The sequence below is a fragment of the Podarcis gaigeae genome (assembly GCF_964106915.1).
Source record: "Podarcis gaigeae genome assembly, chromosome: 2".
Taxonomy (NCBI): Eukaryota; Metazoa; Chordata; class Lepidosauria; order Squamata; family Lacertidae; genus Podarcis; species Podarcis gaigeae.
This window is the reverse complement of record NC_139679.1, coordinates 91,729,824-91,751,115: the sequence shown is the minus strand read 5'-3', so window position 1 is coordinate 91,751,115 and position 21,292 is coordinate 91,729,824. Positions and strand designations below refer to the sequence as shown.

Below are 21,292 nucleotides of genomic sequence, written 5' to 3'. Positions count from 1 at the left end.
ACCTGCAATAGACAACAGAACTCCAGAAGTGGGCTTCCACAGGTAGTGGGAGAGGTCAGATGAAGAGAATGCAGGCAGTGATCAGCAAGGTTGTTGGAGCCCAAGATCCTTTTCATATGTTGGCTGTTACTCCTCTGTGTGTCCACTCATGATGGGGTGGAGGCAGCAATATGGTAGGTAAGCACGGGGCCCTGTTCACTGAACATGTGAACAATTGGTACCATGTGCATTTAATCTGCTGATGCTCAACAGCCCTTGGCATGAAGTTGGCTATCATTCTATATTTCAAATCCATAGGGAAAAAGAGAAGTAAGGAGGATTGTGGCGTATCATTTCTTTCCGAATTCAGTCCTCAAGCAGGAGCCTTATTGCATATGTTGCAAACAAAATCGCAGCTGCAATATTCATTAGGAAGGAAAAGAACAAGCCAGCTCCTACAACAATTTTTATAGCCATTTAATGGTGGGATAATGATTTAATTTATCTTTTCTGGAGGCCAGGATTTTTCAATGTCTTTATTGCAGTGTTGACAATGTTGTGATAAATTTACCAGCCCTAGCTAAGCTATTTTGCTTCATCACCTAGTAACTGGTAAAATTTTGTTAACAGCCATAATGCAATGCAAGACAGAAAGAAGCTCATTTATCTGCTACGGTCTCATTGTCAACCAATGTTTATGTAGCATTTGAGAATATTCCTGCAGATATAGAACACTGGTGAGTTTGAACTTCAAGGGCAGGGCAATCCAAACTCTGAATCCATGGTGCTGGAGGGGTCTAAATGTGGCAAGGGTATCACTTCACCCAGCCTTGCCCCAGCTCTGGGGGCAGCAGTGAAGTCCTCCCACTGATGAGCACCTCAACACACATACTCTAAATGTGGACAGAAGCTACCACTGGTAGTATCCCTATCATTAGTAGCCAGTAAAAAAACCTCCTAATTCAGAAACAACCCAGCAACAGGGATCCAGGCCTCTTTGCTGCACTAACCTGCAAACCAGCCCCCCCCCCCCAAGTGCATTTTCCCATGCCCCTCCCACCTTCCACCCTGGCTGGCATCAGCAGCAGGGCTTAGTGGATGAAGCTCTGGTTGTGCTGCTCCATTAATCCCTGCTGCTTCCAGATCTGGACTGCCGCCTCAGAGTGATTCATGTGCTTATATATTTGCTTACATATTTGCTTCTAAAAATATGCCCACCTGATGTAAGATCTGCTCCCTTAATTGCAACGATAAGAGACGTTGGGTTTAAATAGATGTAACCTGGACACATCAACTATGTTTTTGTTGCAGAGGTAAGGTAATCAGGATGGAATGTGTGGTGTGGCATTATTTCATCTGTTTGAAAGCTATACTGTGTGATATAACACCATCCCTTTCCTGATACAGAAGGCTGCTTCAGTGACATAGTCATACACATAGACTTATATGACTAATTGGAAGCTTGAAAAAAAATTAATGAGTTAATTAAAATATGCCAGAGTGAAATGGATGGCAAATGAACCATGTAATTTTGTAGCACCCCATTATGCCTGTTTTGGTTTGACCAAGGGCTGATGCAGATGACCTCTAGTTGTGTGGCAGTGTGACATGACATTGTTTCCTTCCCCAAATAAATAACCTAGTCCTCATAAAGAATTGGGCAATTTGATTCATGTAGCTATTTGGTTCATGACAGCAGGTGTACTTGAAGTGCTCACAATGTAGGCTGTTTCATGAATGTCACGTCTGTGAGATGGTTCTGAAAGCAACCAGTAAATTAAATTCTGAGTTTTGTTTGTGGAAGTAGCAACATTATAGTCAAGTCTGCATGCAGTATTTCATGTTTTGTGCATGCCCTCACCCTGGGTTCTGGAGGGTATATGTAGGTATAATGACTAATAGCCATCGATAGCCTTTTCCCCAATGGATTTGTCTAATACACTTGTACAGTTGTTCAGTTTACCGTCTGTCTGAGGACTCCTATTTTTGGTGATTTCCAAGAATGGGCTCCGTTGCCCATATGCAGTCTAAAGGTCTCAAAAGAGAATGACTCTGCATTGAGGCAGAGTGATGACTGATGGGCTAGCTTTATTTGTATACCAATATGCTAGACTGTTTTGTTAATAGAGCATGGAAAATACTTTAAGCTTCTTTGGGGAGGTATGCTCATTAAATTTATCTGTGAGAGCACTAGCACAGATGTCCCATGGCTAGTAAAAAAAAAGGGGGGGAGATGGTTTTGAAATAAGAAACCTGTTTTGGTCGGAGAATTTGTTTAAATAAGCTAGTGTTCCAAGGTGTTGTGTGCTAATAGTTACATCGCATTAATGGGTCTTTATAAAAAGACCATGGTCTAAATAACAAGACATGGCAGTAATCCTCTGCAGGAGATCACTGAAGTCACCCGCAGCTCCCTGCTCTTGACTTACTCCTGTACTTGCCTACCATCCTTTACAATTCCTTTTCCCTGCTTACTTCAGTTGTGGCCTTCCTGCTGCCTCTGCAGTGTCATTATGCTTCCTGTTAGGTTTGCAGATCCCACGATTATTCGACAGTCCTCACTGCTCAGGCATTGAGAGAGGTAACAGTTGTCTTATAGATGCCCTAGAGAGACAGTAATGGAACAGATCTTTTAAAAATAAAACTTATATCAATCATATAAGACTGGTGCATAGATTCTCTACTTGTACATTGGATTGGACAGATTTCAGTCTGATTGGCTTGGAGGTTCCAGTCAGTTGGTCAGTCATTTCATTCTCAGCCTTGGCCTAAGAGGGTTTCCAGTTCAAACCCCATATTCCGGTAGGCTTCAAAGATGTAACAGTTTGTGTAAATTCAACTTCAGTTCAGCTTGGGAGTTGGTGTGCTACAAAATAAACCAATATAAGTGTGGTGTAGTGGTTAAGAGTGGTAGACTCGTAATCTGGTGAACCGGGTTCGCGTCTCCGCTCCTCCACAAGCAGCTGCTGGGTGACCTTGGGCTAGTCACAGTTCTCTGAAGTCTCTCAGCCCCACTCACCTCACAGAGTGTTTGTTGTAGGGGAGGAAGGGAAAGGAGATTGTTAGCTGCTTTTAGACTCCTTAGGATAGTGATAAAGTGGGATATCAAATCCAAACTACTACTCCTCCTCCTCCTCCTTCTTCTAAAGCTATGCTAACTCTGATTAAACTTTGCACAAGCTTGTTTTTAGAGTACTGCAAACTGGATCGAGGTAGAACTGAATCTAAACTTCCATAGGTAAAACTGAAAGAGAGCACTTCCTTTGAAATCAACAATGCCACACCCTAATATAGAAACTGGGTCAGAAAGAAAAGAACCAGACTCTTAATAACATGCTGGGTGGAGTTTTTCATTTATTCTTTTTTGACAAAGCATTCTGCATATTAAAGTTAATACAATTTTCAAATGCCTATTTGCATATCACCTTCTACACTCAGGAAAAGTGAAGAATGATTCATGATCAGCTGCTACCTGATATCTCACTCTCCCTTTGAAACAACTTGGATATTTTTAAGGTTGCTTGGGAAACAGTGTGACAGACTCGATGAGAGAAAATATTCGGGGGGAAATTGTTCTTGCCTTTCTCTGAGAAGTGATTCACATGGATGCTTTTCATGGGCTTGCATGGCTGCTTCAAAGAACATGGATGGACCTTGCCATACTGTTATTTTATTTCTGTTTTACCAGCTCTTTGACCATATAATAAATGTTGACTCATTGAATTATTAGTTGGCGTTCATCAAGACATTTGAAGCACTTTAGAGGTGCAGTTCTTATCACTGGCCATGATGATGGGAGCTACGTCCAACACCATCTGGGACCCCACATATTTCCCATTACCGCTTTATATGCCAAGACCAAACCCGTTCTCTGAATCCCCATTCTTATGTATCTAAAGCACTGCAAATTGTGGCCAAAAATGAACTCAGAGCCAGGGCAATTCATACATCTGGTCCCATTCAGCAATGTGCCCAGAAGTATTTCTTATATCTCTTTAAGTTGAGATGCTAGAGACTGAACACTGAGTCTTCTTCTACAAAGCATAAGTTCTACCACCTTCTGTTTGGTATGCCAATCTGTTCCTGCTTCAGTGCTCTTTTTTCCAAATAAAACAACAACAAAAAAGTCACTGCAGAATCAAAGCCAACCAGAGGACCCATAGAGAATGCAGTGATATCATGGTATTATGTTGGGGTTGCTAACGTGGCACCTTCCATATGTTTTGGACCACAGCTTTCATAATTCCTGACCATTGCTCATTGTCCACAACATCAGGAGGACATCAGGTTGGCTACCCCTGAGATAAAAAAATGCAGCAATATTGTGGTGCTCTGTAGCCAATTCACACATGAGGATGTCGCTAATGGCAAACATGTCCTTTATTCTTTCCCTTACTTTGAATGGGGAAGGCAGAAGCATATCCTTGATTGCCTAGACAACTAGGCAAGTCTTTCCTGTCTTCATATGCTGCACTGGAGGTTCTACTGCCTGACAACTGTGCAAAACAAGACTGTTCATTGCCTTGATCCAGCTTTAACTGCATGGCATGACTAGGTCAGGCAGAATGTGGATTAGGATGCACACTCAAATTCACTACCACAACTTGTCAGTTATGTGTGACTCTGGATGAGGGAGTGTTAGACCCTTTCAAAAAAAAAAGGGGGGAGACATTTTGAATGGGTTCCAAACTGTTTATGAAAAGTGGCCCCCCAGTACAAATTCAAAGAGCCTTTTTGTCTATTTTCTTGAGCTGTTTGAGATTCACGGAAGGACTGGTTCAACATTGAAAGCACCATAGCCCAAAATGAGGGGGAAGAACAGTATTTCACCAAAGGAAATGTGGCAGAAATCAAAGAGTGAAGATGAGCCTAAAATACCATAATTAACCACTGGCCAAGTAGGAAGAGCAACCAAGGAGGAGCGTGCAAGAACACAACATTATTTCAGCCAATAGTGCCAGATACCATATGGCAACTTTCAAAATCCATAATATGCTATCAGTCCTCCTATACCTGCTGCTTTGTACATTCAAGTCTATGCTGTGCTCTGCAGTCACTAATCTATTAAAATTTAGAGAACATTCAAGCTGGCTTCCTATAGAATGTACAAATGCTACCTACCGCTTAGTCATTATTCCTTTCTTGCTCGTTGAATTTTTTTTCCCTTAGTTGACAATGACTGCTTGCCTTGAAGGCTGCACAGTCATCTGAAATAGGCTGGAACACTATGCATCTGTCCAAGAAAATAAATAAATCAGAAAAGCTTTATTTTTATTTTTTTTAGAAGGCTTTGTGCTTGCAACTTGTAAAATGCTTCACTATCTAGAGGCGGTCACATTAATACAGAGGCTGGAGAGAAATCCTTGTAAGAATGGCACAGCACTGAACAATCTCTTAAATTACAGTGTGGTGTTCCAAGAGGCAGTTCAGAAAAATAAAACAATGTCACAGAGCATAACATTCTCCTGGGCATGCGGAGGTTGCAGGAAATTGCTTTGGGCAATGGAGCCAAATCAGTGTTGGAAGGTATTGTTTGTGAGCAGTGTTGCAACCAGTAATTCTAGGTAGCAGACAAATGACTGCAAATCAGAAATGGGCAAGCATCAATGCCCACTGCCTACAATGAAATTGCACCCAAAGACAACAGGCAAACAAACAAGTTTTCTCTTCTTCTTCTTCTTCTTCTTCTTCTTCTTCTTCTTCTTCTTCTTCTCTCTCTCTCTCTCTCTCTCTCTCTCTCTCTTTCTCTCCAGATAAAGGACATATCACAAGCATTCTTTTGCTTCTATTTTGCTTCTCATTTTATGGTCCCACACTATACCAAACATCACTTTGGCAACCCTCTTTTGTAGCTCTGTGTTTTGCTACTGTGAGGAAGCAAGGCAATGTACCATCAGTGCAGTCTTTCTGTCAGTGCAAGCTTTTCGGCTTGCAAGATGGAAGGACCCCCTCCTGCTTTCCCTCTGGGCTGTTCTGTGGGTTCTTCAGCCCCCCACAAGCCAAATTTGGAGGGTGCATGGGGAAGGAGAGGGGAGAAAGCCCCACTGCGGTAGCAGAATTTTTTGCACTGGCTTCTTCTAGGAGGGCTAATTAGTTGAATCTCACCTTATGCCTTTATTCAGGCACAATGTGTGCCACTGTCTGTCTAGTATCTCTGGAATGGGAGCCTAATAACAGTTCATTTCTTACCTTGCAGAAACCATAACTAAAAGTCTGAGGTGTGCAGTGACCTAAGCTAAAAGGATAAAGTTAAGAAGATGTAAAGAATGGGAGATTCTCCTAGGCAATAGCACTTCACAAATAACCTTGCAAGATGGTCAACTGGGGAATCAGATAAACTGCTCAGTTTTGTACAAGCCCATGATTTTTATCATTTCAGGGTCTTCCTCAAAATAATTAGCAGGAGGCACATTTATCCTAAGCAGATAATTTGTCATGCACATTCTCTGACCACAATCCAAGCCTGCCAGCTGTTCTATTTTGGCTTCTTGGGGAGGCACACAGGGCAAGGTGAGGTTTCTGTGGGAGTATCCCTGTTATCTGGTCAGCTAGAGGTGCAGGAAACTCATAGCAAACAAGAAAGCAACTGGAATTGAGGAACAGAAAGTCAGAGGCAATTTCACCTGGACAGAAGTTGCCAGAAGTCTGACAGTACTGACATTGATCCAGCATTTGTAGGGAACAGGCCATAGGGGACCTGGGACACATGTTTAGGGGCACACAGGTAGTTGAGTTTCACATCTGCAAGTAGTTTTTCTCATTGGACCGGGTTTCTGGTTCATCCTCATTAGGATCAGACCCATGGTTCTCATCTCGTATCTCCTCCCCTTTAGGATCTATGACCAATTCATTTGTGAGACCATGACCAACCTTAGTACCCCCAAAAAATTATCTGGAAGTTTTTATTCGATGGGTAGTGATTATAAGGTAACCCCCAGGTTTGATTTCTTAAAATAGCCATTTTAGTTTTAGGGGTTAAAACAAATATCTGGGACCCTTCATGTATCTATTTATTTAATTTCTAATATGACAAAAAAAAGTGTAATGGTTGATGCTCAGATTCTTGTGAATGCTAACCAGAGAAAAGATGTGATGTGGTTGGTTATGTGTCATTTATGCATACACAGGTCAGACCTCACCTGGAGTACTGTGTCCAGTTCTGGGCACCACAGTTCAAGAAGGACACTGACAAACTGGAACGTGTCCAGAGGAGGGCAACCAAAATGGTCAAAGGCCTGGAAACAATGCCTTATGAGGAACAGCTAAGGGAGCTGGGCATGTTTAGCCTAGAGAAGAGGAGGTTAAGGGGTGATATGATAGCCATGTTCAAATATATAAAAGGATGTCACATAGAGGAGGGAGAAAGGTTGTTTTCTGCTGCTCCAGAGAAGCGGACACGGAGCAATGGATCCAAACTACAAGAAAGAAGATTCCACCTAAACATTAGGAAGAACTTCCTGACAGTAAGAGCTGTTCGACAGTGGAATTTGCTGCCAAGGAGTGTGGTGGAGTCTCCTTCTTTGGAGGTCTTTAAGCAGAGGCTTGACAACCATATGTCAGGAGTGCTCTGATGGTGTTTCCTGCTTGGCAGGGGGTTGGACTCGATGGCCCTTGTGGTCTCTTCCAACTCTATGATTCTATGAAATAATTTTGCTCCTCCGCAGGACAATTCTTACAAACTTAACAATTGAGAATTCATTACGTTGGACATTGTGGAGTTAACAAGTTATGAGGCTCTGTAATTACCTATTTTTAGATAAGAATCAATCCATCAAGAAAAACTATTCTATCTTTTCCATCTCTTCCATAATTATCATTTACACCATTCTTAGCATTCAATTTAGTCTTCCAGCGACTGCCTTGATTTTGGTAGATTAAAGAAGCTTGATTTAACTGTCATAATAAAAGTGAGTCTTTGAGGTGATAAAATGCACCAGGGAACTGCATTAAAAATGCACCAAAAATTACAGTGACAACTTTAATAGAATAAAGTTCTTAATTAACTCATCTGTGCTAGACATTATTCGTTTCTCTGCCAATTTACACACTATGGCTTCTGTTTAATTTTGCTTTAGATTAGGTTTGCTGTGGGGAAAATATATAAAACCAACCAATAAACAGAGAAACATTTAAAATTATTCAGTAAAAAAATTCCATATGGACAAGTTCCAAAGGAATCTTAATTCTCATTCCACACAGAAATTCTCTGCAAAAAAAAACAAAACAAATTATGCTTCAAGTGCATATTGCATCCATATTTATTAGGAAACAGTCATATAAACCCACACTTTATATGTTTATTACAGCATGATTCTTAACTAATTCATCTTCATAACCCCAAGGAATGCCACTGTTGTATTAGGTTTTATGTAGCCAAAATGGCATCATCCATGCACATGAGGGAGGTATCAGCAGACTTGGAAGAATACTGATTTCTGTGACTGGTAATGGAAATCCATGGCAGTGTACTGGGAATATCTTGGAAAAGGGTTTGGTTTGCTGACTGGAAGCCTGAACAGGAGCACTGCACTGCAACACATTATTCAGATCCCACTTGTGAATATGACCATATTTGCCATTCTCATCTCTTACAATTTGATGATAGCTAGGAACCAAACAATTGTTATGCTAGCCCTGTGAGCCAAAGTATATGTATAAGAGGGAAGAACCCTGTTTCCCCCATAGGTAAATGTAAAGGGGTAAAGGGACCCCTGACCATTAGGTCCAGTCATGGCCGACTCTGGGGTTGCGGCGCTCATCTCGCTTTATTGGCTGAGGGAGCCGGCGTATAGCTTCCAGGTCATGTGGCCAGCATGACTAAGCCGCTTCTGGCGAAACAGAGCAGCGCACGGAAACGCCATTTACCTTCCCGCCGGAGAGGTACCTATTTATCTACTTGCACTTTGATGTGCTTTCGAACTGCTAGGTTGGCAGGAGCAGGGACTGAGCAACGGGAGCTTACCCCATTGCGGAGATGCAAACCCCCATGCAAAATGGCAATTGGCTTTTGACATAAATAAGAGATTAAATGGGAGTTTATGATATGGCACAGTGTGAAGAAGATCAGCTTCTTTTTTAAAGTAAGCTAGAACTTTATATGCTGGCTATCCTTTACTCATTTCTTGCTCTACATATTGGAGCAGCCATCTTGAAACAACTTGCTGTAGGGAGTAACTGACAGCTGTTAAGCTAACATGGCCTAAACCCATCCAGCCTTGGATTTTGACCTTGTCAGATTTCATAAAGTATTCATTGTAGGGCCTGAACAGCCTATAGACATGAGCCCTTTAAGAGATGCTGATTTGGGTTTCATGAGAATATCTAGAGGGCATCTCTTATTTTAGATGCAAGGTATATCGGTCTCTTAGAAACCTGTATGACATAAAGGTGAGATATTGAGTATGGAGAGGTGAAGGCACAGGAGTTTATTATACATAAGGCATTATTTATCAAAGCAAATATTTTAAAGGAGTTATTCAATATGTTTCCTCTGCAGACTAGTAACGTGCTGGATTTTCTGAGAACAAATTCTGTTTCTGGGTGGATAAACTACTACTTGATTGACAGACAAGTGGCTTTGCTCCCTGAATCCGTGATTAATAGTTCAAGACACTTTATTGCATATACATTTGTGTGTGCACATGCACAAATGTAATTTGGTGAGCTAGGCATATTTCTACCCCATTTTAATTTGATTCACATAGGCAAGAACACTTACAAGCCCGGATATATCCAACACAACATGAACTCTTCTGTTAGATCACAGTTTCAGTTGGGGATACATTTACAAATCACATGAGTTCATTTTGATTATGTTACATACCCATTATAAGGTCTATTGAGCCTTCTCAGTGGCGTAGTGTGGGTTGTCAGCACCCAGGGCAAGGCAAGTAATTTGCACCCCCTAACCCGTGGATTTGCGCCCCCTAACCCGTGGATTTGCACCCCCTAACCCTAACCCCCAGATGTTGTGCCCGGTGCGGTCGGCCCCCCCTGCACCCCCACGCTACGCCACTGAGCCTTTTCAGGAGAAAAAAACAACACCTCCTATATGTTACACACTAGTGTTACACACTATGTTACACACTAGTGTGCTTCAGATGGCATTTTCCTTTTTTAAGTAGAATTTCATCTGACTTTTTTTTGCTAGGGTTGGTTGGTCTAAGATCCTTGTTGTTGTTTAGTTGTGTCCGACTCTTTGTGACTCCATGGACCAGAGCACGCCAGGCACTTCTGTCTTCCGCTGCCTCCCGCATTTTGGTCAAACTAAGATCTTTAGCGAGTCCTTATTCAGCTTTCCTCCAGAGGTGCACAGGGGCCAAGGGGGCATCTTCCTGCCTCCTTCCCAAAGCCTAGTAAACGCTGGGCTTTGGGAAGAAGGAAGGAGGGCTCTAGGACAGTGCCAGAGCCTCACACCTCCTTCCCAAAGCCTAGTGCCTAGCTGAGAAGTACATCCTAGAATTCCGGAGGGCTAGGAAACTAGCCCATAATAAGAGAGCAAAATATGGGAATCCAGTGTAACTAATTTTATTAAATTTATATAGTGCCTTTCATCCAAAGATCACAGTAAGGTTTATGGTCTAAAAGTACAAAATACATAAGAGAATAACAACCAAAATACAAACAAACAATAACACACACACACACACACACACACTGGCATAAAGTATGCCAGACCCAGACTTTGATCAGGAGCGGTGATACTGCCAATTGAGCCTACCTCAACCCAGCAGTGGGGGAAGAAGCCTTTAAAATAGTTTAACTTACACCACTCTTTTTTTTACTTATGTAAGTTCTACCAGGTTGCCAGATCATGTGACAGAGCTGAATGGAGTTTGGACTCAACATAGGTCTGTCTCCCTTGCCTGGTCCTTCCCTAGACACTTCCACAGAATACCCATTTTTCAAGGTCTTGACTTGCTTGACCCAGCTGGCTGAGCTGGGATGGGTAAGTTATGCTAGTGTGTCTTGGGCTGAGCCGGGGTTGGGTACTTAAGTCAGCGTAGCCCAACTCTTGCCCTCTCATTCATTCTCCACATGTTGGCTCTCAGTCCAGCTCAGCCCATCCATCCATGGCAAAGTCCTGTTCCCAAGGCCCAAAAACGGTTGCTGGGTCCAAAGAAAAACAAACTTTATCTCTCCCACTTCTTTATCAGTTGACTGCAACAGTAGTCTTTTGTTGTTGCTTGCTTGCTTGCTTTTGGACGGATGATCCCAGGGAGTAGGCTCCAGTCATTTATTTCATCTTCTCAGTCAAAGTCAAACAAACAAACCAACAAATATATACATGACATTCGAAAACCTATCATATTTGGATCCAGGGCAGCATCCCATCCAGATCCAGCCTGTCTCTTAGCATAGACCCAGGTCATCAAGCCTAAGCTTCCACCAGCCATCATATTGCCAGGGTTGGCAGCAAACCTGATGGAGGATATTATTATTATTATTATTATTATTATTATTATTATTATTATTATTAATTTTTCTTTAAGAAGTAATCTCATAAATGATCAGATGCATATATCTTGGCCTTATAATAATGACAAACTGTGCCATAGTGACATCTGCTGGAGGACACTACAGCTGTTATGAGATGTGACAGGATAGATTGGTTTCCTCTGATGAAACTGCAAAGATCTGGAAACGTTAGAGAAGGACCCAACTGTGAAGCTGGAAATTAGACCTTTGGAAATGTGATTCCTTTGTGTCATGATTCTTTTCTCTGCAGTGCCTAAGGCAGAATCGTGAATATCAGTAGCCATTTAAAATGTCATATAACTTAATACTCTTAGTAGTAAATATCTGTTGCACATTAAAGCCCAAAGCACTTTAAGCAACTATGAGAATGAGATCCACAAGAATAGGACTTACTGTATATATCTTTATTAGAATTTGAAATGGTTTATTGTACCTACACGGTAAGCAATATGATCATTTGCATACAAATTGTGTGACATTTATTTATTCATACAATTTATACACTGCTTATATTTAAACAAAAAACGGCTTACCACAGGTTTATATTTAAGTTTACATTTTACCTATAGTAGATGTGTTTGCACAGCAATTAGGAAACATTTTTAAAAATAAAATGGCAAGTTGGCCTTTTGTACTCTGTGCAGAATTAGCTGCCCTGAATTATGGTAGCTGTCCTGAACTGCACTCAGCAATAGAACCTTCTTCTTCTCCTGAAAGATTGTGTGAGGAAAGTCTCACTTTGGTTTTATGTTTTGTCTAGCAGGCTGTTCTTTGGGGATGTTTCAGGCTAAATGTTTTAGTGTCTCTGTGCTACCTGTGAGTACAGCCAGGGACAGATAGTGCTGGGAATTTAAATGACTTGGACAATTCAGAAGCAATTGGGTCTGTCTGCCAAAGAGACTCGAGCCGCAGGGGAAAGTAGTAACTATAAAGTCAGGTAATTTTCACAATATTGTTTGGGGAAATGGATTTTCACTCCCCACCCTTCCCTTTATGTATCACTCCAAGGCTTTAACACCATCCCCGTTGAGCAGAGGCTCCACATGGCCGTACCTCGCACATTTGCTGTGCTATTAATAAGCTTAAGGTTAATGTCCAAATGTGTCCCTGATGCAGTGGACAGGCCATTAGAGCAGGTCTGACCTAGTGTTGGAAAGAAACAGGGGAGGGGAGAATAGTAGGAAAGTTTATCAGATGCCATCTTCTATCAAAATAAAGAACAGGTTTTCTGGAGGAGGAATGCATAATTTGTGCACAGTGCTCATGTCTGTGCAATTCTGACACACATACACACACCCTCAAAACATAAAGCATATATTAGATTTTAAATTAGTTGATGTTCATGAGACAAAATTTGTTTTGTAACAGTTAAGACCAAAGGCATCTCCGATTGATTGATTGATTGATTGATTGATTGATTGATTGAGTTTTGCATCTCAGTTTTTCTTCGTCAGGCCAACATACATGATTCACTACCCTCTCACTTCAGCCTCAAAACCATTCTGTGAGGCAGTGGCTACCCCACCATCACTTAGGGAGTTTCACATTTAGTGGAGATTTGAACCTGGCTGTCCTTTGTTTTAGTTGGACAATCTATGGCTACACTGAATATTTAAGAATTCAGAACAATCTATTGTTGATCAGAGTGAGCCTGAGGACACATACGCATTGACCTCTCACCCCCACCATTCCCACAGAACCCCAAAACTAGGTATTAACATTATCTGAGTTTACAAAGCAGTGTGAAGGATGGGCATCAGATCTTATTACCTACCACCACCAGTGCTCATGTGCTTTTTTTTCTGGCATCCCCTTAAATAAAAGGTTTGCAGTAGCAGAAAGTAAGTATACCACTCCAAAGTTCAGTAGTGATCACAATGCAGAATTGAAAGCAAACTCCATGCATGAGGTTTTTTTTTCTCTCTTTTGAATCATCTTTAACTTTACCTTTCTTTACAGCATCATGCCACCTCTCTACCTCTTTCTCTCTCCTTCTCCCTCTCCCTCTCCCTCGTCTGTTGACAAGCATGTTCCTTCTCATGTTGTTATCACCTCTCAGGAAACCTTTCTTAAGCTATAGTGAAATCCAACCAAAGGTGAAATTGTGGTTAGAGTTCCATCTGCGTACAACTTGCCAAAGCCCTATGTGGGATGGCCGCACCCCAGAACCTGCTATGTCTTTTGCTATGTTTTGCTGAATCTTCTCCAAATGCAGCTCACCTGCAGTGCACAGATCCATCTCTCTTTACAGGCCTTGGATTCACAGCCCTCTCGATTATGATGTGAGGGTAGCAGGGATGGACGCATTGCACGCCATGAAGAATTTTAGGTGAAAAACCAAAATCCAAGCGATGCTTCTACACACTTGGAGGGCAGTCTAGATTTTGGGAAACCTCAATAAAGTTTGGAAAATTTAATGGAAATCTAATTCTGGATTCAGATTTTCAGATTTATCTGCATTTTTCTTTCTTTCCCTCCACTTTTAATCATTTATACTGCCTTGTTGATTTATAGGGTACCCTAATATTCCTGAATTATTAATCTTCACAGTGCCAGGTTGGACTAGCTGAGAACTTCTGAGGTAGGTTAGGCTGATCTGATTACTTGCATATGAACATCCAGATATCTTCATGGCTGAGTGGAAATTTGGATCCATTTTCCCCAGAGTTAAAACCACATCCACTGGACCACACTGGACAAATGAAATCTTCATCTAACCACTATTCCCCCCCCCCCCAGTATTCCTTCTTGCACTAATTTACAGATTTTAGCATCTTGTCTTCTTTCTTTCTATTAACAGGTAACCTCTGCATTGCTCAGTCATTGAAAATCCCTCAGGATCGCAAAGACAAGACCTACGAATTTGATAAAATTATCAAGCTGCTCCTAGATACTCCCAGAGCCAGGGCTATCATTGTATTTGCCTACGATGAGGATATAAAGTAAGGATGACTGGAGAAATTAACTTGTTTACACATAATGGCTTTGTGGATTAGCAAGAAAATACAGAAAATAATTTCAAGAGCATATACACATAGAACAGAATGTGCAACTCAAAGTAGTAGTGGAAGTGTTTGCGAGCTGCATCAGTTTTGTGTATTAAAATTTATCTGTGTTACATGAACAATAGATGTTGATACACAATTGTTCCTGGACTGTACCACTTCAGACTGAAGGAGGGGGATTATATGGTTGAATTCTTCCCCATAGGAAAATTCCCTCCCCATACAAAACTGGTACACTAGCAGAAAATGCTAGCAGAAAATACTCAGTAGAACTTTTCTCCATGGCCTCTGGTGTACTATGTACATAGAGTGATTATCTACCTGTCTATCAATCTGTCCATCAAAGCATATTTATAGATAATATACAGTTGTGTGATTGCTTGTCTGCAGTCTGAAGTGGTAAATTCCAAGAACCTTTGTCCTACATCATATGCATGAACTAGACCTCATTTACTTTTGTGTACAACTAAAGGGATGGTAAGAGCCAAAGGAATTAGCTGGTAGTGCAATCTGCATCTCAGATCACTTGCTTGCAATCCAAATATTTTGTACTTTACAGCACAGGTCCTTTGTAGCTAATTATATTGCCCTTTGCAGAATTCAGTTGATTGCAATTCACTTGCAAAGTAGCTAAACTGCAAGGCCTTTGGTCTGGGAACTTGATGCTTTGACATTTAGCCTTGCAGGACCAAAGGTGCAAAATCAAGGCAGAATTCACCAAGAGCTCTGTTACTATGAAAATTCATTAAATGTAGACTTTTTACAATCAGAGTTGTTTGATAGTCAAGATCAAATCTATTGCAAGCGGATTTGTAAAAGATGTTTAGCTAAAATAGGGCTGCCATACGTCTGGATTTTTCTGGACATTACTGAGATTTCAAAAGGGGGGGGGATTTCCGAAAGGTGGCGCTTTCTCCTGGATCTTAGGCAGGTCAATCGAAAAATTGCAGGTTTTTTAGCATCAACAATTTGTAAAAAAAATTTATAAAGCTCAACAACTGGTTTTTGCTTTTTGAATTATGGCAACCCTAAGCTAAAACTTGCCAAACAATAAAGAGAGAAAATGTTTGATGTAAACATTATGATCAAAATCATCTGAAGATTGAGATTAATTGGGAGGGGGAGCAGAGGAGGGCAGACCCTTCTTGTAAAGTGTCTATGCCATGGGAAGGCAAACTAAGGCCTGGGGGCCAGATCCAGTCCAATTGCCTTCTAAATCCGGCCCTCAAACGGTCTGGGAATAAGCGTGTTTTTACATGAGTAGAATGTGTTCTTTTATTTAAAATGCATCTCTGGGTTATTTGTGGGACCTGCCTGGTGTTTTTACATGAGTAGAATGTGTGCTTCTTTTTTTAAAAAAATATGTATCTATGGGTTATTTGTGGGGCATAGGAATTAGTTCATTTATTTATTTTTAAATATAGTCCGGCTCTCCACAGGGTCTGAGGGACAGTGGACCGGCCCCCTGCAGAAAAAGTTTGCTGACCCCTGGCAATACCAACACAGTAGTAGTTCCTTAGATGAAAAAGCTCCATCTTGCCTGTGTTTTTAAATAAAAAAACTGTATTGATATAAGTTACCATTTTGTCTGGAGACTGTGTTGCATTGATTTAATTTTAACCAAGATGAGAGCTGATTAAGAAACCAATAGCCCCCCAAAGTCTTAGAAAATTACTGAGCAATTTGTGGGATAGAAAATACAAGATACATAAACCACTAAGTTATTCAATCAGTACTCGGGCTGAACATTTTCACAATCTTTGGGATGGGAAGATAAAGGCTGCAATTGTTGCCAACTGAGACCCACCTTATAGAATGATGGTCACATGGTTTAGAATGACTTGTTTTCAATTATTTTAAAAAAATATATAAGCAATGTTTCAGAAGACAAATGAAAGAGGAAGAAAAAAATGAAGGAAATAAAGAGTCTGAGAGAAGAAAGGAGAATGAGAAAGAGAATAGGTATAGAATAGAGATGCTTATGACTTAAACCTGCAGAGGTAAAGGTTTGCACGCCATTTTGAAATAAGCAAGCAAATAGTTAATGGAGATCTGCTATCATTACTCTCAACACAGCCCACTTTTCATTGGCTGCAGCAGAGGCCGGAGCTAAGCTAGTTAGAGGAACATCTTCCATTGTCCTGACCAGAGAAGGCTGTTGATTGGATGTGACGGGATACACTTCACAGGTTGAGGGTTGAAAGGGCATGCAAATATTCAAACTGACTGAAAGGGAGACAGCTGGGGTGGTGTCACTGAACATGCAGGTACACAGTGGGTAGGCACCAGAGAAGGAGGAGGGCAATAAGAAAGAGAGGCAAATCAGCTGCTTCTCCTAGCCTGCAGTTTGAGGCAACTGCCTCACATTGCTTCATCGCTGGGCCAACTCTGCTGCTCAGGTCCCTCTGTGAAAGTTGTTTCACCTTGAAGGGCAACCCACACAACTTCAGTTCTAGCTTCCAGCTCAACAGATTCCAAATAGCACCTGTTTGCTACAATTGCTTGCTATTGAGGAATCAGAGGAACCAGGGGCATCCAAGAATTGTTGGGCTTTGGAGCTGTTAAAATAAACTATTATACAGGTAATTTCAGGTAAAACGGAAGATAAGTGATATTAGAAATGAAACAATCCAAAGCAAAGCCAATTCCATTGAAGAAAGCCTGAAACCTGATTAAAAACTGCTGGCTCTCTCTCTCTCTCTCTCTCTTTTATGAAATGATACCATTAAGGGGAAGAACTAAGGCACTGTTATTCAGTAATATGTTCAGATTATCCTCTTCCAGATTGCGCTTTGCAATATAATGAAGTAACAAAAGACAAACAATTACAGAACCTGAAACCATTATTGGAACTATGCAAGGTTTCTGGTAAAATCCGATGATGACAGTTCCGTTGCTGTTGTTGTTCTTGTTCTTGTTGTTATATAACAATTCAGTAGAATATATGAAATGAAATAAAGAGGGGGAAGTACCAAAAAGCAAAACAAAAAACCATACCCCAAGATTCACAGCCATTACCACATAAAATAAAGTACATTTTCAGTAGACTACACATTGAATTCCCCTTTATGGATCACTGCCTTGCCATGGCGAATGGGCTTAAATAACTCAGAGAAGCTATGAACTATGCCGACCAGGGCACCCAAGATGGACAGGTCATAGTGGAGAGTTTTGACCAAACGTGATCCACCTGGAGGCAGAAGCAGCAAGCCACCCCAGTATCCCTGCCAAGAAAACTCCATGGACAAAGACAACAGGCATATAAAAGTTCTGACGCTGGAAGATGAGCCCCTCAGGTTGGAAGGCGTCCAACATGCTACTGGGGAAGAGCGGAGGGCAAGTACAAGTAGATCCAGAGCTGATGAAGTGGCTGGGCCAAAGCCGAAAGGACGCTCAGTTGCGGATATGCCTGGAAGCGAAAGTAAAGTCCAGTGCTGTAAAGAAAAATATTGCATAGGAACCTGGAATGTAAGAACCATGAACCTGGGTAAGTTGGATGTGATCAAAAATGAGATGGCAAGAATAAATATTGACATCCTGGGCATCAGTGAACTAAAATGGACGGGAATGGGTGAATTCAGTTTGGATGACCATCATATCTACTACTGTGGGCAAGAAAGTGTTCTCAAAGCTACCAGCATGAGTTTGACTAAACTGTGGGAGGCAGTGGAAAACAGGAGTGCCTGGCGTGCTCTGGTCCATGGGGTCATGAAGAGTCGGACACGACTAAACAACTAAACAACAACAACACACATTGAATTAGATGTTGTACAAAAACCCTGAACACACACAACATTGTCTAAGTGTTGTTCTTGTTGCCAATATCACAGTGTCCACTCATAGCCACCTAGAGTGGCTGGGGCGACCCAGCCAGATGGGTGAGGTACAAATAAATTATTATTATTATTATTATTATTATTATTATTATTATTATTATTCCTCTGCACTTTGTGATTGATTTATTAGTCAGAAATTAGTTGATTTATACAGAAAGAGGATGTTGTTGTTGTTGCTGCTGTTGCTGCTGCATGGCCTATGGTCAGGGATGATGAGAGTTGGAGTCCAAGAGCATCTGGAGGGCACAAAATTGGCTCCCCTGCAGTATAACATTGCAAAGGCACTATGCAAGGCCAGCCCACAGGACCTCTGCTAGCAAAAACACTTTAGGGAAATGTTCTCCACAAACCTGGTTCTGGATTTTCCACAAACACAAAAGCCTCATTTTTTTCTTTCCTTTTTTAAAAAGGGAAATCAGTCACAATGTAGTGTCAAGCTGTAGCTTAAAGATTTATTTTAACATTTATTTTTAATATATTGGATCACGTTGCCACATATGGTCAAATCATGAATTTGTTGCCCTCGGACTCACATACTTCCCTGTCCCATCTTCCCTTCCTTAGTGGCTCCTTTGTTCAGACAACGCTTGTTTTGTGAATATTACATGAATCCGAATTTTGTCTCTGCATATCACTTAATTAAGAAAATTAATAAGCAAGAGAAATATTGTAACAGTAACATCAGGCAGCTGCTGGTTTCTGTATATGGTTGGTGGGTGATTTGCAGGTTCTGCATGGCTTCCTTTTATATTGCTCAGCTGATCACTTAAATGATTCCATGTGGTGTCCTTCTGAATGCCATTGTCACCAACAAGCCAAGAGTGCCCTCTTTATTCCATGGAGGCATATAGGCAAATAGGCAAGGAGGTCAAGAAATGCAATGATATCCTTCTTCTCTGAGCCAGTGGCTGGAATTCAACGTGAAACGAAGGAAATCATTCCATCAGTTCAAGGTTTCTTTTCTAGTGCAATGGAATGTTCTCCAGCTCTCCTCCACCCCACCTGTGTGCCTCCTAAAGCTGTTTTAGAGGTTCCCCCAACCCCCTGGAACAGATTTGGAGAGGGTGCAGAACATGCAGAGGGAGGAGTGGGGAGTCCATTTGCACAGGTGGAAATCCTTGCACTGATAGGATGGTTAGTAGAATACATCCCCAATATATATGCTGGAATCCTATAACAGATATTGAAGAATTTAGTATTGTTAAAATGAGACATAGTTTGATAGCATCCTTGTTTCACTCACCTGAGGCATTTATGCATGGGAAATACATCTCAGCAATATCCAGGGCACATGCATACATGTTAAACCCAGTCTGGACTCTACACATCTGCAATGCCAGTTAGGTATGGACAATGTGAAGGTCTCAAATGTTGGGAGTGATGCCAATAACCAAAGGTTCCCCCAGACAGCACATTGCTCATACTCTTTCAGTAAATGATGCTTGTAATTCCTGTGTTAGAACTATAGCTCAGAAGTGAAGAATGGGATGTCCTATGCTGGCATGCCTTTCCATTGACATGAGTGCCTATTCAGCATGAGTTATGGATGCCAATGGGTGCTTTTGTAAGAATGATTTGTGGATGGGAGCAACAGCATCTAAGGAGTCTGGCAGGGCTCATACCAGTGTTTTGCCTCATTGTGCCATCCCTGGTGCCATTTGCAGCCGGGCTGTGGGACTGGTGCAAGCAGAATTATATATATGATGAACTTTGTTAAATCCTTTGCTGATGCAAGAACCGCCATCCTATTTTGTTCCTGCCAATCAGCTGAAGCCATGCTATTCTCCCTGTCTCCCCACAGTGAAAAACCTTCCATTCTAGCAGGTTTCTCACTTATTAGTTTTAAACACACATTTTAAAGACTGAGAAAACTATTGTAAGGAAGTGTGCCGAAAGTGTAATGAATGGATAAATGTCCATGGGCAGAAACTGCATGCTGATTTTGAAATATATAATGAGATAATCCCTGTGGATATTCAGTTTTGGGGAGGCCAGAAATTTCATGAATTCTTATTTCACAAGTTAGTTGAATGCTAAAATTGTCCATCACTCTTCGCTTAAAGACACAGACCTGTTTATTTTACTAGAGTGTCTGTGCGCTTATGCACATCCTTCCTGTTGTGAAAAAACGTGCTGTCATTTCATTAGTTTGCAGGAGCCTCTTCCGGCATTCCTTGAGCCACACAATTAATATTGCATAGAAGAGGAAGTGGGGATGAATATGCTTGTTGTTAAGTTGTGGGTGAACATATCAGACGACACAGCGATTCTTCAAACAGCTCTTGTTTATTCACAGGCCAGGACGGAACTGAACTGAAGGGCTCAGTCAGCCTGCTTATATAGAGCTCCAGTACAACGTTAGTGTAACAACTTTCTAAAACTATCCAATCACTGAACATCACATTCGATCCCTTATTTGCATAACTATCTACAGTATCCCCCTGCTGGCCCGGGGTGAGAACTTCAGTACATAACACTTGTCCCATCCCTCTGTTGCTGTTCCTCTTGCCCTCCACGAGCTGGTGAGATAGTGACTGCACTGGGAGCCTTTAATCCATGTAGGATCGTCACACATTTTAGAATGCTAATTTTCTATGCAGTGCTTGAGCACGCTCATTCTCCCTTCCTCGCCTGTACAATGTTAATTGCATGGAAAAAGCCTGAAGAAGGCTAGGATGTTAGCCTATCGCTTATAATTACGTCTTGCTTTTCTGTGCTCTTTATTGATATTGCTTTAGTGCTGGGGTATTGCTCAAAGACTGAGCTATTGCGCTCCTTCCTTGTTCCATGCAATTAGCTTGATTCCGCAGCATCTTGTGTAATGTCATCGTTTTTCTTTTCTCTGTTTCACCAGTCAATCAACTGTTTGGAAAGTTGTGGCAATATTTGAACACTTATCTGATATGGTAATTGTGCTCTTTTTTTGCTTTAGGAAATGAAAACCATGGGCATTCATTGCAACCCTCCTATTACGGGGGAGAAGTGGCCTTTCCA

The 21,292-nt window shown here is 41.4% G+C and overlaps 1 protein-coding gene and 1 long non-coding RNA gene across 3 annotated transcripts in view; one reads left to right on the top strand and one right to left on the bottom strand.

Annotated features, from left to right (window-relative positions):
- Positions 1 to 21,292, top strand: part of GRM7 (glutamate metabotropic receptor 7) — a 425,704-nt gene that overhangs the window by 194,464 nt on the left and 209,948 nt on the right. For both annotated transcript variants that reach the window (XM_083723485.1, XM_083723484.1), the window contains exon 3: positions 14,258 to 14,399. In XM_083723485.1, the coding sequence (XP_083579611.1) occupies positions 14,258 to 14,399 (142 nt within the window). The remainder of the gene's footprint in view (positions 1 to 14,257; positions 14,400 to 21,292) is intronic.
- The window catches only part of LOC310838150, a 719,862-nt gene that overhangs the window by 505,578 nt on the left and 192,992 nt on the right, over positions 1 to 21,292 (bottom strand). The gene's annotated exons all lie outside the window — the stretch shown is intronic.